The following is a 12,863-nucleotide window of genomic DNA, read 5'->3' on the forward strand; positions in this document are numbered from 1 at the left end:
TCTTTCAGGGATCTGCCTAGAAGCCTACCACATTTGTTACCCAATTCGTATGAGACCCGTCTGCAAATCTGTATTGCTGCCTTAGCTCGGAACATCATTAGGTCAGTAATTTTTGTGCGTAATAGCTGTATCTCCGCCTCCGAGGAGGGAGTTTGGGTGTGTTTATGTCGGGCTTCAGCCTGATTTAAGTCATCAAGAAGCGATGTCAGCTGTGCAGTGCACCGCCTCTTAATGTGTGCCCCGTGTTTCATTAGTACCCCGCGGATCACCGCCTTGTGGGCTTCCCAAACGATGCCCGGGTTACTGTCAGGGGTGTCATTGGTTCGAAAATAACAGTCTAGTTCCTTAACTACATCCTGAAGAACCTCTTCATCTTGTAGAAGACTTTCATTTAATCTCCAAGTCCTGGGCTTAGAGGTGAGGCTATCAGTCAGGGCATATGACATTAGGACAGGGGCATGGTCGGACCATGTAATAGCTCCAATCGAGGAAGCACGGATTGGATGAAGTTGGGAGTGAGGGATCAGGAAGTAGTCAATCCTCGAGTATAGTTTGTGTGGCAAGGAATAAAAGGTGTAATCCCTTTCAGTTCGGTGGAGGAGTCGCCAAGCATCTACTAGTTGCGCCCTGTGTAGAGACCGAGCAATGCATTTCCGCGTGCCAGGTGTGAGTGAGGGATGTCCCGAGGAGGTATCCTCAGAGGGAATTAGAGGGACATTAAAGTCCCCCCCTAGTAGCAGTTGGCCCTTAGAGAATTCAAGCAGTATGTCTAATGTTTTGGTGATGAAATGATCCTGTTGGCTGTTAGGAACATAAAGATTCGCTAGGGTCACCTCGATGCCTCCAATCGCACCCCTAAGGAACAGATATCGTCTCTCTGGGTCAGCTTTTACGTCCACACATTCCAGGGGGTGGAGTGTGAAAGGAGTATGGATACGCCATGGGATTTGGTGGACCCATTCGTAGAATGGTATACAGTTGGGAAAAATTTGTTTTTCAGTATGGGGAGGTTGCCTCCTCTAAAATGTGTCTCTTGCACAAATGCTAAGTTGGTCTTAAGACTGCGTAGGTCCTGTAGAAGCATGCGCCTCTTTTCAGGCACATTTAGGCCTTTCGCATTTAGAGAGAGCACTTCCACTGCCTCCACGGCCCCGACTTTGTTAGGAGAGAAAAAAAATAAAAATAAATAAAAAATAGAGGGGTAAGGGGGGTCAGAGGGTAGGGGTGAGAGGGGAGAGGAGGAGGTGGCGGGGAAAGAAAAGGGAGGTAGATCTAGCGGTAAGTAGAAAGATGAAAGAAGAGAAAGTAGAAGGGGTGATCAGGACACCCCTAACGGATGTAAAATTTACAATCTAAAAAATGTAGCACTGTGTTGCTAGGACGCTCACCAGAACAGATCTGGAAATCGAGCACAGGCCTATGTGGGGTAACGGAAAGAAACAGCCGACGTAGGGGTTCACCGACTGCTCCCCTCTCATCCCAATTATAAAAATGATATAAAATGTAAGAATACTGACGGCTAACATACAATAACAGATCCTGTAAAAACTATAAGACCAGACAAAAAGAAAAGAGGAGTGATAAGTACAGTCCCAAGGTTATGTTGTAACTGTATAAAGCACATAGATAACATTCATTCGCCTAGAAAAAACAATGTTAATAACTGTAACCGTAATACCACCAAGTAACAGATGAACAAACAGTTTTAACTTCGTTTCCTTCACCCTATATATGGACATGTCTTTCTGGTATATGTTTGTGGCTACAGAGCAAACCATCCCCGGTTAGGCAGGAGCCTGTTCTCACACAATGAACCTACCCCCCTCCTCCTCAGGGTTAGGGCGGGGGACATCCCACACCCTAATTACTGTTCTCTCACGTAAGATGATGATCCCACATCTCAAGGTCAACCCCCACATCACCGGTGGTCGCCACGTGGAGGATCACCACCGTAGATGACCGTGGGATATAGTACTTCCCCAGTCCACCCCGCGTCATTCAAAAATACACGCGTCATCAGTGCATCCCCCCTACTACCCATGGGGGTCCCAGGGGGGAGTCCGCACCCAAACCCCTCCCAGGGTACCCACCTGAAAAAGTGTCCAGGACGACCGGAAGGGGGGGGGGGTGAACCAGCACCCCAACCAAGGCCGCCAAAACAGCAGGGGGGAGGCAACATGAAGCAACAGACAGTAACAGTAGGCAGATCAGAAATAGAAAAGGGATGGGGGAGACCCAACCAGTATCCACAGGGCTTGTATATCTACTACTAGAAATATCTATGCATGTGCAGTCTGATGTGTTGGTATGCCGTTGGTGTGCGGAGGTCTGCTGGGCATAACAGAATGCAGCTTATCCCATGCAGGGACAAGCCGGGTTTGGGAATTACATGATAGATGGGTGTTGCTGGAGTTTTCCCCTTTATCACTCGCATGTGCCTCCAAGTCCACATCCGATCTCGTAAGAGCGGGGCCTCACAACTGAAAGTCTGCTGAAAAGGGCCCTGTGGGGTTAGGAAGCTCCGGTACCATCTGTTGATGACAGGCATCGGGAGGAGGGGGGAGAATCCAGAAACCGGTGTAGAACGGTGTTGACCGCCGGGGAGAGGCGTGTAATCTGGGTGTCGCCGTAACTACGGCGTTATGGAACTGTTAGATTGCGCAACTGAGGGACAAATAAAGTCATCTATGTGCAGTTTTTAGAGAAAGGGACTAGTATCATTCAGGACAATTAGGACTCACGTGATTCTCCAGTTGAGAGTGCCCAAGGTCTCCTCCTGGATCGCTGCTGGCGTGGAGGTTGATGATTCTTGTTCACGGAGGGTCCCGGGCGGCCTGCGGGGCGAGGGATGATAGTGAGCCAGTTCGGGACTCTCAGCGGTTCAGTTCCCAGAATGGCAAAGAGAGCTGGCAGATCCGCCAGAGAGCGTAGAGTGAAGGAGGTAGTAGCGTTGCGGAAGGTTACCGCTAAGGGGTATCCCCAGCAGTAAGTGCAACCCTGCAGCCTGGCCAAATCCAAGACTGGTCGTAGCAGAGCCCTTCTCTGCAGTGTGGCCCTGGAGAGGTCTGGTAGGATCTTGATCGTGGCACCTTCGAATTCCACATCTCCACACTCCCAGGCCTTGCGGAGGATGAGCTCCTTCTGGGTATAGTGGTGGATCCTGCAGAGCACGTCTCAGGGTCTATCTAGATCCGCCGGTTTTGGTCCGAGGGTTCTATTTACCCGATCTAGCTCAAGGGTTGGCGGGGCTGCACCCAGGATATTCTGAAAAATGGCCTCAGGGAGGCCCCGCAGCCGCAAGTTGTTGCGGCGGCTGCGGTCCTCCATGTCCTTCAAATGAAGTTGCAGATCTATGGCCATAGCTGCTTGAGCTTCCTGGGATCGCTCCAGTGCCGAGATCTGGTTAGCGAGGGAAGAGATCGAGACTTCTCCGGAGTCCACTCGGTCCATGAGTGCATGTAGTTCCTCCCTGACCTCCTGAATATCCCGACTATGTGCTTCCTCCACACAAAGGATAAGGGTCTCAAAGTCCAATTTGATAGGAAGGGCTTCAATATCAGCCTTGGTAAGAAGGGCCTGTAAGATGGCACGGAGGTCATCAGGCATACTGCTTGGCAATTGTGACGAACCAGCCATGTCTGTATGAAAGGCAGCTGGTGTGTCTGAAAAGATATCTGAAGCAGTGGACGGAGCAGGGGATCCAGGTAACTCCAGTACAGCCCCTCTGCCATATATTGTTCACGTGGCACTGCGACAATGGCGCCCGGCGATACTCTCTGAGTCACGGAAATCTTTTTGGATTCTGCTCCGAGGGGTGAGTGAGCGGTTGCCGCCGGCTGTCGATCTTGTCTTGTACCTTTTGGTAGTTATCATGCCTCTCAGTTACCCGGGTAAAGCCATCAATTTAGCGGGATGGAGCGGGGAGGTTAGGAGCTATCAGAAAACACTTTCTCGCTCGGCCATCGCTAAGCCACGCCCCCCATACGTTCAGTTTTACAGATAAAACAATGTGCGTGCCCTTGCAACCTGCAAAAGTGGAACTCTCACTTTTTTTAAAGTTTTGGTTATAATGGGCAAGAATTTGAATCTCTTTCAGTTCAGTCCAATAGTTAGTGAAAGGAAATCTCCCTAAAGATATCAAAAAAGTTCCAGGCATTTCCTATCTGCTCCAGTTGTAACACCTTTGTCTGACAGAAGGTTCTATCCCTTCCCGACCAGAACTAAATAAAAAATAATGTTTTGACTGGAGTTTTCTTTTTATAAATTTACTGTGGACAAGCAAAACACACAAAACGGAAAATACCAAATTTTGGAATGTCAACGGGACAGGGATAGAGGGGGAAAATCCTCCAATGGGAACACTAGTTCTGGTGACAACCATGAAACCCCTCAACTTAAAGGGACTTCTTGTTTTGGCTAGGGGACAGAAAGTTAAGGGAAATCAAACGTAACACAGGTGACTAAAAAACTGACAAGGGTTATAACTCTGACTTACTGTATCCAAATGAAAAAAAAAATGCCTTTAACTCTACTCTAAATCCATTTGTAACTCTGTTTCATAAAACTTATTAAACTAAATCTCCACAGTTTTTAAAATGTTTGGTATACAATGAAAGCAGACTTGACAGTTGCACAGATAGTTGAATCAACAAATTTCTAGCCAGTGGAACACATGTAGTTCAAACTTACTGCCTTTTTGGTCTTCTGCTGGACGTTTCCTCTTCTTTGTGAAGCCATCTCCCTGTTTTGCCTTCTTGGGTGCAAATTGTTTCACACCAGCTTTGCCTCCCTTTTGGGCAGCCATTTTCTTGCCCTTTTCAAATTTATTTATTTTGGTATTTCCCTTTGCACTCTGTCCAGTATCTTTGACATGATTTTTTGGGGAGCCAAATGCTTAAGAATGACAAAAAGAAGTATTTTATTCTACATAAATTATAACACAACACAGTCTTTAAAGAATCATCAATAAACAATCTGACAGTTCACCTATTTAGGGTAAAGTGATGAAACCTTTTACTAGCCCTCCCCTTCACTGAGGTTCCCTGCCACCCCAGAGTCATCATCTGTAAGAACTCCATGATAGATGGGTATCGGAACTTACACAGAGCAAATTTCTTTCCTGCAACCACGGGTTGCAGGAAAGAAATTTGCTCAATTCCCCCATCATCACAGTGTTGAAGACGGGAGAAGACAGTCATTATTGCTAGTGGCTATAGTAGCTGCTAGCAATAATCACAGGTAAAGACCCAGCATGCTGGTTATACCCACGTCGCTCAACTTGGTACATTCAGACTGCCCATACACGGTTCGAATCTCGGCCGGTTCCTGCTGAACCAGCTGAGATTCGAACCGTGTATGGCTTGCCTTAGTCTTTGATCAGCCTTTAAAGTGGTGTTCCGGCCGAAATTATACTTTTTAAATAAAAATACCCCTATAATAAACAAGCTTAATGTAGTCTAGTAAAGTTAGTCTGTAAATTAAGGTCTGTTTTGTTAGTTTATAGCAGTAGTTTGTTATTTTATAAATTTACAGCAGGCCGTGGCCATCTTAAGTGTGGGCATCTGAAGCCAGACTGTATTTCTTTCTGGATCTCATCCTTGCAGATCTCGCACATACTCAGTGCAGCACAAGCAGTGTAATAGGTTTCAGGCCAGGTTTCCATAGCAACGGCAGTTTCAGAGGAAGTTGCCCCTTCTTAGAATGCATTGCAAACAGGAAATGATGCGATGGGCCACGGCCAGTGAGAAGTGAAAAATGAATACAGCAGATATACAGTAGGTGCTGAGAAAAAAAATAAAAAAATATCCAATTTGTTTACAGTGCACAGTTTAGTGAGGGATGCTGAAGAGTTGTAAAAGTGGGTGGAACTCCACTTTAAAGAGACCCTTTTACAGTTTAAAAAGTACCAAAAACACTGCACAGTAAAGTACATTTATAAAACTCACCAGTACGGCCTCTCTCACAGCTGATCTTTGTTCTTTTGCCAACGCTGGTAGAATCTTCACCCTCCAATACTTCCTAGGTGTCTGATACCGGAGTCTCTCTGCTATGCACTGTAGTTCTATCCCTAGCTGCCATGTCACTAGTGTATCTCTTTGGAGCTACAGGGACAGTCTAGTGATGTAGTGACCAGGGAGGTAGTTACAGTGAACAGTAGAGATATGCAGATATCCAACATCCCCTGAAGTGTCCGATGCTGAAGATTCTACTGGCACTTCTGCAAGAGAGGAAGATCAGCTGCAAGGAAATACAATGCTATAATAAATATTTAAATTTAACTTTAGAAATGTAATAAAGTAAGTTACCTTTTTTCTTAAAAGTAGTACTCTTGGGAGATGTATTTTGAGGTGTCCTTTTGGATTTAAACTGCCTTTTACTTTGCTTTTTACTTGCTTCCATGATAATGACTGTAGAAAAATAACACACACAAGGAGAATGAAGACATTTTTATTGTCAACAAACCTACAGATCAGATTTCAAAAAACATTAAAGAATATATTACTCGTAGGGAATAAAACAGATTACACCTTGAAGTGTAAGACTGGCCATAAAAGAGTTTTTTTTTTTCAATCAGCCTTCAAGGTGGTGAAAAATATGAAAAGATTCCCCTATCCACACAATTAAGGTGGATGAGGTAGTCTCCTCCCTGCTGAGACATTGTGGAGCGGAAGTAGTTATACATGGAACAAAATTTGGCTGGTCCCTGCTGAATATTGATCCATCTATAACCATCTTTAGTTCACCTTTTCACAAAAAATGAAAAGGTATGTTAACTATAAAATATCCTGGCCACCTATCTGGGATTCTCTGCACATAGTGGCTATGATGCCCCATGTTGTGGTCTATATACAGCAATAAACAGCGTCAGGATGTGTATCCATCATAATGCTTACAATGGCAAGCACTCATTGGTCAACATGATCATGTGATTGTGCTGGCCAGCGAGAAGTGCACCTAAGGCTTTTTCTTCCAGCAAGGTGTCTCAGAAGAAAGAAGCGTTTCTGATTAGTGAATGCGGTCGTACTGACCACTGAGTGCTTACCACTGCGTGCATTATGATGGATACTCCTCCTGACACTGTATCGCAGACCGCTACACCAGCAGCATGGGACATCATGGAGGGGTGGCCAGGATACGTGCAGTTAGTTCACCTTTTCATTTTTTGCGAAAGGGTGAACTTACCCTTTAAAGCCTGCTTTAGGGGCTGTGCACCCACACACACATTGGAAGCAGAGGCTGTGTCTGTGCATACGCTGCATCCCAGATGACAGCTTTGGGACTACCAGTATGGGGATGTAAACACCACCTGTGCATCCATGTACTGGTAAACATGACCTAAGGATTAAAACGTGAATGTGAATGAGGCCTAAATCTATGGCCTCTTGTACACAAGGGTGTCTAGCTGCTGTGTGCCTCTCACAGCATTTTAGTTTGCCCAGGAGGCACAGTGCAGCATCAAGCCCTGCCCACTGCAGAATGTCAAAGTCTAGAGCAGGCTGAAATATGGTGCAGCTGGATGGGCGGAACGCTGCACCGAGTGGTACTCATGTTTTCTTGTACGTTCAGGGATGAATAGATGGTAGAAACATAGAAAAGTGACGGCAGAAAAAAAGAGTGTGATCCATCGAGTCTGCTTGGTTTTTTTTTGTTTGTTTTTTTTTTACGTTTTGTATTTTTTTGTGTGCAAGGTACCCAAAAAGTATTTACTTATGGAAGAAAATTCCCTCTAACAATTAAAAAAGAAAACATAACTACGTTACACTGGAATTAAAGTAAAAGGTTTTTTTTTTCCTTTTAAAATAACAAAAATGTTATACTTACCTGCCCTGTAAAATGGTTTTGCTCAGAGTATCCCCGATCCTCCTCTTCTGGGGTCCCCCCTGCCTTTCAACTGCCCCCCATAGCAAGCGGCTTGCTATGGGAGCACTTGTGTGAACTCGATCCTAAGCCACACTGTCTATTGGCGCACACAGTGTGGCTCAACCCTGCTCCCTTCTCATTGGATCTGGTTGACAGCAGCAGAGGCCAATGGCTCCCGCTGCTCTCACAGAGTCCAGTGATGAGGGGAAGAAAGCAGATCCACTGCTCTTAGACACAGCTCTGGATTAAGATCAGGCTCAAGGGCAGGAGAGGGAACTGCACCTAAAAGATTTTTTACCTTAAAGTGGGGTTCCACCCAAATTTTTAACAATATCTGTATGTATTCTCTTCCTTGCCTAGATGCTGACATGCCGTTTAAAAAAATTTAAATCGCCGTAATTACCTTTTATTTTTCTATTCTTCTTTACACTTCCTGGTTCTCCTCCCGTGGGAGTAGGCGTGTTTCTAGCCTCTCCCAGACTCCTGGGAGCTAGTCTCAGGCTTCCCAGGATGCCACTGAGCATGTGCGGGAACGAGCAGTGAATGCTGGGAGCACAGCATTCACCACATCCAGGAAATAAATGCTTGTGGGCTTCAAATGCCCACAATGAAGATGGAAACCGCCTGCAGTGAATAATATAAGTTATTCTTTCCGACGAAATCTGACACAGGCGGACATATTACACACAATATGTAAGTATGTAATGCTGAGAAGAAAAGTTTGTGAATGAACTCAAAAAAAAAAAAAAAAAAAAAAGCGATAGATAGGTGGACCCCCGCTTTAAAGTGGTAGTATACTCTTTTTTTTTTTTTTTTTTTTTTTATTGTTACCTATAGGTAAGCTTATAATAAAGCTTACCTGTAGGTAAAATTAACATCTCCTAAATGTGCACCGTTTAGAAGATATTCTAGCGAGCAGCAGCCGGTCACGTCACCAGTGCATGCGCTCTGAAGGAACGGCATACCTGTCATCGCAGTTTCACCAGTCAAAAGGCCGGAGTCCCCGAACCCGGAAGCCTCTGCAGGGTTAAAAGGTAAGTCTTTCATAATTTGCTAGTATGCGATGCGCAATTTATTTAGTGCCAACAGTTTACGCAGCGCTTTATAATGTATAGGGAGGACAACACAATTACATTACAGTTCAATACAAAAGGTACAGGAGGGCCCTGCTCGTAGAGCTTACATTCTAAAGGGAGGAGGTGGTGGTACAAAAGGTAATAGCTGCAGAGAATGTTCTAATGGTGGTGGCTCGGGGACAGTTGTTATGTGGGTGTGGGATAGGCTTCCCTGAATAAATTTAAATTTATAAATTAAGTTTTCAGGGATCTCCTAAAGGTGGACAGGGTAGGGGCTGATCGGACATAATGGGGCAGGGAGTTCCAGAGGATGGTAGAGGCTCTGGAGAAGTCCTGAAGGCGAGCAGGGAGGAGGTAACAAGGGAGCTAGAGAGCAGGAGGTCCTGGGAGGAGCGGAGGGGACGATTTGGGCGATATCTGCAGATTAGGTTGGTGATGTAGATGGGGGCGATGTTGTGAATGGCCTTGTATGTTATGGTTAGCATTTTGAATTTTACACAGTGGGGTAGGGGAAGCCAGTGAAGAGATTGGCAGAGAGGGGTGGCAGTCACGGATCGATTAGTGAGGTGTATTAGTCTAGCAGCAGCATTCATAATAGACTGAAGGGGGGATAGCCTGCTTAAGGGTAGGCCATTTGGGAGAGAGTTGCAGTAGTCAAGGGGGGAAATAATCAAGGAGTGAATAAGTTGCTTTGTGGTGTTAGTCAGGAAGGGTCGAATTCTGGAGATGTTGCTGAGGTTAAGGCGGCAGGATTTAGCCATGGATTGGATATGGGGACTGAAGGAGAGGTCAGAGTCAAGGATTACACCCAGACCCAGACCTGGCATGTGTGGAGGGACCAATGGTTGTGTTGTTGATATTAATGGTGAAGTCACGGGGGGGGGGGGGGGGGCGTGAAGGAGGAAATATAACAAGCTGTTTTAGAAAGATTAAGTTTGAGGAAGTGGTGTGACATCCATACCGATATGTCATTCAGTAAGTTTGAGATCCGTGAGGAGATCGAGGGGGTGAGTTGAGGAGTGGAGAGATAGATCTGTGTGTCATCGGCATAGAGGTGTTATTGGAAGCCATGGGAGGTTATCAACTGGCCCAGGAAAGAGGTATAGAGTGAGAATAGGAGAGGCCCAAGGACAGAGCCTTGGGGTACCCCAACAGAAAGAGGAAGGGGAGCGGAGGAGATGGAGTTGCAAGTGACACTGAAAGTGCGCTGAGATAGGAAGGAGGAGAACCACATTATGATATTGCCTTGCAGGGTAAACCTTTTTTTTATTTTTATATTTAGACTTTACTACCGCTTTAAAGCGGAACTAAAGGATGAATACTCACCTATACAGCGGTCCCTCGCTGTCGAGGGCATCTTCTTCTTTTTGAGTGCCGGTCTTCAGGCCTTTTCATTAGGGATCGACCAATTATCGGTGCGGCCGATATTCACTTTTTTAGAAGTATTGGTCAAGAAACTGACCGATATTGCTCCAGTGGGTTTTACCGTGTGATGCATGCATCACCCCGGTACCGTTATTTAGAGCGGACGGTCGGCTTTATTGTAAACTACTGGCGCTATATAAAGCCTGTATAATAAAATAAATAACAACCGTTGCAGCTCAGCAGCCGCTCTGCTGTTATTACAAGCACTGCCTTCCGCAGCTCGCCCGGGCTCTCCTGTCCCACCGGGAGGCCCGAGCAGCCGATGCTTCGTTCGGTTCTAGTAATCCAGAAGCGATGTCATGACATCACTTCCCAGATTACTGGCATCTTAAAGGCGCCAGTTTTAAAAAATAAAGTATTCAACGTTATAGTATTATAGTATTGAAGTATAGTATTAAAGTATTGACGTTTTGAATACTTTGAAGTGCAGAGGAGGGGTTTTGGGTCTTTTAGACCCCAGATCTCTCCATAAAGAATACCTCTCACATGCCTATTACTGTCACAAGGGATGTTTACATTCCTTGTGACAGCAATAACAGTGAAAAAAAAATTTAAATGTACAAAATATTGGCAAAAAATATTGTCTATCGGCAGGAGAGGTGGCCGAAATATCGGTATCGTATCGGCACCGAAAAATTATATCAGTCGATCCCTAATTTTCTTTGGCCGACACAGGATGACTTCACTCGCTGCAAGCTGAGCATTCATTGCTCAGTTTACAGCACCGGAGAAGACAGTGAGCAGGCCAGTAAGGGCATTTTATTGCAAAAGTGACCTTGCAATACCGCAGGCTACTTTCACACTGGGGCGACCCGAAACCGCCCGCTGCTGTGTCCCCAGTGTGAAAGCCCCGGGGGATTTCACACTGGAACGGTGCGCTAGCAGGACGGGAAAAAAAGTCCTTCTAGCAGCATCTTTGGAGTGGTGAAGGAGCGGTGTATATACCGATCCTGCCCATTGAAATCATTGGGGCAGCATGGCTATACCGCCTCTGCAGAGGCGCTTTGCGGTGGTTTTTAACCATTTCTCGACCGCTAACAGGAGGTAAACCGCCCCGCTAGCGGCCGAATAGTGCAGCTGAAACGACAGTAAAGCGCCGCTATTATTATACCGCCGACGCACCTCCCACCCCAGTGTGAAAGGAGCCTTATAATAAAATCCTGTCTGATCACGGTTTTCTTACAGCGGAGCTTTAATGCAGAGAGTGCATTAAGGTAAGACCCCTTTCACATTAGGGCTTCCTGTGACTTAACGGTAAAGCACTGCTCGTTTTAGCGGGGCTTTACTGCTGTTTAAGCAGCACTTTTCAGCCGCTAGCGGGGCGCTTTTAACCCCAAAAGAAGGGGTTAAAAGAGCATGTGTTGCGGTGCTTCCGAATCGCTTTTCATTTCAATAGGCAGGGCGTTTTGGGAACGCTAAATACAGCGCGCCTGAACTGCCCCAAAGATGCTGCTTGCAGGACTTTTCCTAACGTTTGGCAAGCGCACCGCCCCAGTGTGAAAAAAACACACTAAAATGAATGGGAGGCGGTTTTCAGGCGCTATTTAGAGGCTATTTCTAGCGCTAAAACACCTCAGTGTGAAAGGGGTCTTAAAAACCATTAGCTTAGGCCTCATGTAGACTTACAGTTGGGAAGGAACTAAAAATACGCAGTTAAGCAGCGTTTTTAGCTACAAAAGCAGCAGACGGGGGTGTTTAGCTCATGGTTGCAAAGCGTTGCTTCACGCCCGTGGCAAAAACAATGGTTTCTGCGTTGAAGTGAATGGGGACGTGCCTTAAATGCCCCATTGGTGCCACAATTATGCCTCTGAGCGTAAATCATTTTTCACATACAAGTCTAAGCTAAGGCCAAAGGATTCTTAAAAGTGGACAATAATAATATCCTTATAATAAGTCCCTATTGTAGGAGAAGAAGCTCGTTCCATATACACAATCTGATACAAGTCAATGCACACATTAGGGAGCCCGTATACACCGTGCACGTGTGACAACCAATGCGCTCACCGTACTACTGAACTCCTTGTCTCTTCCTTCCTTCACTCCTTTTATCGTCTCTCACAATTCCGGGACATCCACCATGTACACACACACGTGTGGCTTTTTAGTCTCACTACGCATGTGCCAAACCCTCTCGCCTTACGATAGCGTAAAAACTTTCAGCAAGCCGTCTAACTCAATGTTCACATGTCAATAAAGCTTGTTGACATGCGGAATCTCGTGTCTTCCATGTTGGTTGTGGGCATGTGTACCCACAACTAACGTTGTATAGTACTGATAGTGTATTAGCAGTACATCAATGGAGATTAGCGGAGGAGACAAGGTTGTGACAAGGAGTTGTATGTTGCCCTTGCTGGATTGGAATGGCTCCATCCCTTGTAATGGCAGGCTGTGGGCTAAGCACATTTCATTTTAGTCACAGCAGGGTTTCTGAATGGTCAAAAGTTTTTGTTTTTTTTTCCTTTTACAAAAATGGCAGCACTCTTAACTTCTTAATCTGAAATA

The 12,863-nt window shown here is 45.7% G+C and overlaps 1 protein-coding gene across 1 annotated transcript in view; it reads right to left on the reverse strand.

Moving 5' to 3' along the window:
• The window catches only part of PUM3 (pumilio RNA binding family member 3), a 131,454-nt gene extending 118,931 nt beyond the window's left edge, over positions 1 to 12,523 (reverse strand). Inside the window, exons 1-3 of the mRNA XM_073634930.1 lie at positions 12,366 to 12,523; positions 6,306 to 6,407; positions 4,690 to 4,893 (exon numbers count right to left, since the gene is read on the reverse strand). Of these exons, the coding sequence (XP_073491031.1) occupies positions 4,690 to 4,893; positions 6,306 to 6,399 (298 nt within the window). The 5' untranslated portion in view covers positions 6,400 to 6,407; positions 12,366 to 12,523. The remainder of the gene's footprint in view (positions 1 to 4,689; positions 4,894 to 6,305; positions 6,408 to 12,365) is intronic.
• Positions 12,524 to 12,863: the final 340 nt, after the last annotated feature.

This window comes from Aquarana catesbeiana, linkage group LG01, assembly GCF_042186555.1.
Source record: "Aquarana catesbeiana isolate 2022-GZ linkage group LG01, ASM4218655v1, whole genome shotgun sequence".
In the NCBI taxonomy this organism is placed as follows: Eukaryota; Metazoa; Chordata; class Amphibia; order Anura; family Ranidae; genus Aquarana; species Aquarana catesbeiana.